Source organism: Macadamia integrifolia, chromosome 4 (assembly GCF_013358625.1).
Source record: "Macadamia integrifolia cultivar HAES 741 chromosome 4, SCU_Mint_v3, whole genome shotgun sequence".
NCBI classification, from domain to species: domain Eukaryota; kingdom Viridiplantae; phylum Streptophyta; class Magnoliopsida; order Proteales; family Proteaceae; genus Macadamia; species Macadamia integrifolia.
The window spans coordinates 19673878-19675308 of record NC_056560.1 but is presented as its reverse complement, the minus strand read 5'-3'; the positions used below and the strand labels follow the sequence as shown (position 1 = coordinate 19675308).

The window sequence follows — 1431 nt, the reverse complement described above, 5'->3', positions numbered from 1 at the left end:
CCCCCCCCCCCCTCCCCTTTTTTCTTTTCCTGGGCACCATTTGCGTTTGTCTTGCTCTAGTATGCTGCATGTCTCACTAGGTTTACAGTACGTTCGTCTCAGATGCTTTGTTGGTTCTAGTTAATTCATATGGTAAATTTGGATTTTTTCATTGTATAGAAGCGCTTCGTTGCTAAATTCTCCAAACATGGGAGTGAGAAAGCGGGGGTTTTTATGCATATGCATTGCCTAGATACCAAAGTACAATAAATATTTCCCCCCTTTTAAGCTAGTTAGTTTTGGCTGGTGAAAGTTTTCCCATACCCACGGTGTATAGAATCTATGGTCATAATTACCCCCCTACTAGATGAAGTCGTTGTTACCCCTGGGAGTCCCATCCAATGACAGTGAGGGTGGGGAATCTCTATACCCTCGGTATAGAGACACTTGGTCCTTATATAATTTGCAAAGATTTGCATTCTTTTATTTGATATAGGAACGACTACTAGATCCAAGTTTCTCTAAATTGTTGAATGTTGTTGGTTTCAACTGTCTTTAATTTGATTGTTGAAGGATATTTGAGTGTTGGAATACTATGGTACTCAATAGCTTTCCTACTTAATAATGAGAATCTTCTCTTTAGCAGAGATTTCATGGCTTGTTTATGATTTTGGGAACTTGTGATGGATTTTTAATGGGTATTTTCAGCTGCTATCTGGTCCATTTCCTACTATATACTCACTTGGAACACTGGCAGGCTGTTTACGAACACCACCCTCGGCCAAAGCAACTCATTGTTGAGAACGATCTCCCTCAGAAGCTTCAGAACCTCATTGAGGAGCGCAGAGATGGGCAGCGGTCGGGAGGTCAAGTCTTAGTGAAACAGATGGCCACTGCACTTCTTAAAGCACTTCATATCAACACAGTTCTTTAAATTCAGGTCTCATGACTTCTGCTTCTTCCTTGTATATTTTATTCTTAGGAAGAAATGTAATTGCAATTTTCTGTTTCTTTTAGTTTCTTATTAATCTCTCCTAATGTGGAGGATGCTTGATTTGGCAATGCCTTCTTTTAGCTGGATGCCAGGTCCCCATCCTTGTGTATGTATACCCTTTTTCTTCAACTTGGCTCAGTTTGTTTGTCACAAATGTATCTTGGATATGGGATCTTTCGTCTTTTGGTCAGATTTTTCTCTTCTGACAAATGTAGTCTCCCGGATAAAAATCATGCAGTGCATATTGCTGCTTCAATTTCCCAAAAGAGAGGGAATAGAAAAATTCTTGTGTGCAAAAATGAAGAAGACAAAGAAGAATAATATTGTTGTGCCTAATTAGTGATGTGATGGTTTAGATCAAGAGTTCCTATCGGCTCAGGTTAATAAGCAGGTGGACCTTTGATTGTTGCTGCTGCAAGGTAGACTGTTGTCTTTTGAACATGATACACCCCCCCCCC

At 40.0% G+C, this 1431-nt stretch overlaps 1 protein-coding gene across 5 annotated transcripts in view; it reads left to right on the top strand.

Moving 5' to 3' along the window:
- The window catches only part of LOC122076944 (MAP3K epsilon protein kinase 1-like), a 41181-nt gene extending 40018 nt beyond the window's left edge, over positions 1 to 1163 (top strand). For all 5 annotated transcript variants that reach the window (XM_042642614.1, XM_042642613.1, XM_042642612.1 and 2 more), the window contains one exon: positions 737 to 1163. In XM_042642614.1, coding sequence (XP_042498548.1) covers positions 737 to 913 — 177 coding nt within the window. In that variant the 3' untranslated portion in view covers positions 914 to 1163. The remainder of the gene's footprint in view (positions 1 to 736) is intronic.
- The last annotated feature ends 268 nt before the right edge of the window (positions 1164 to 1431 follow it).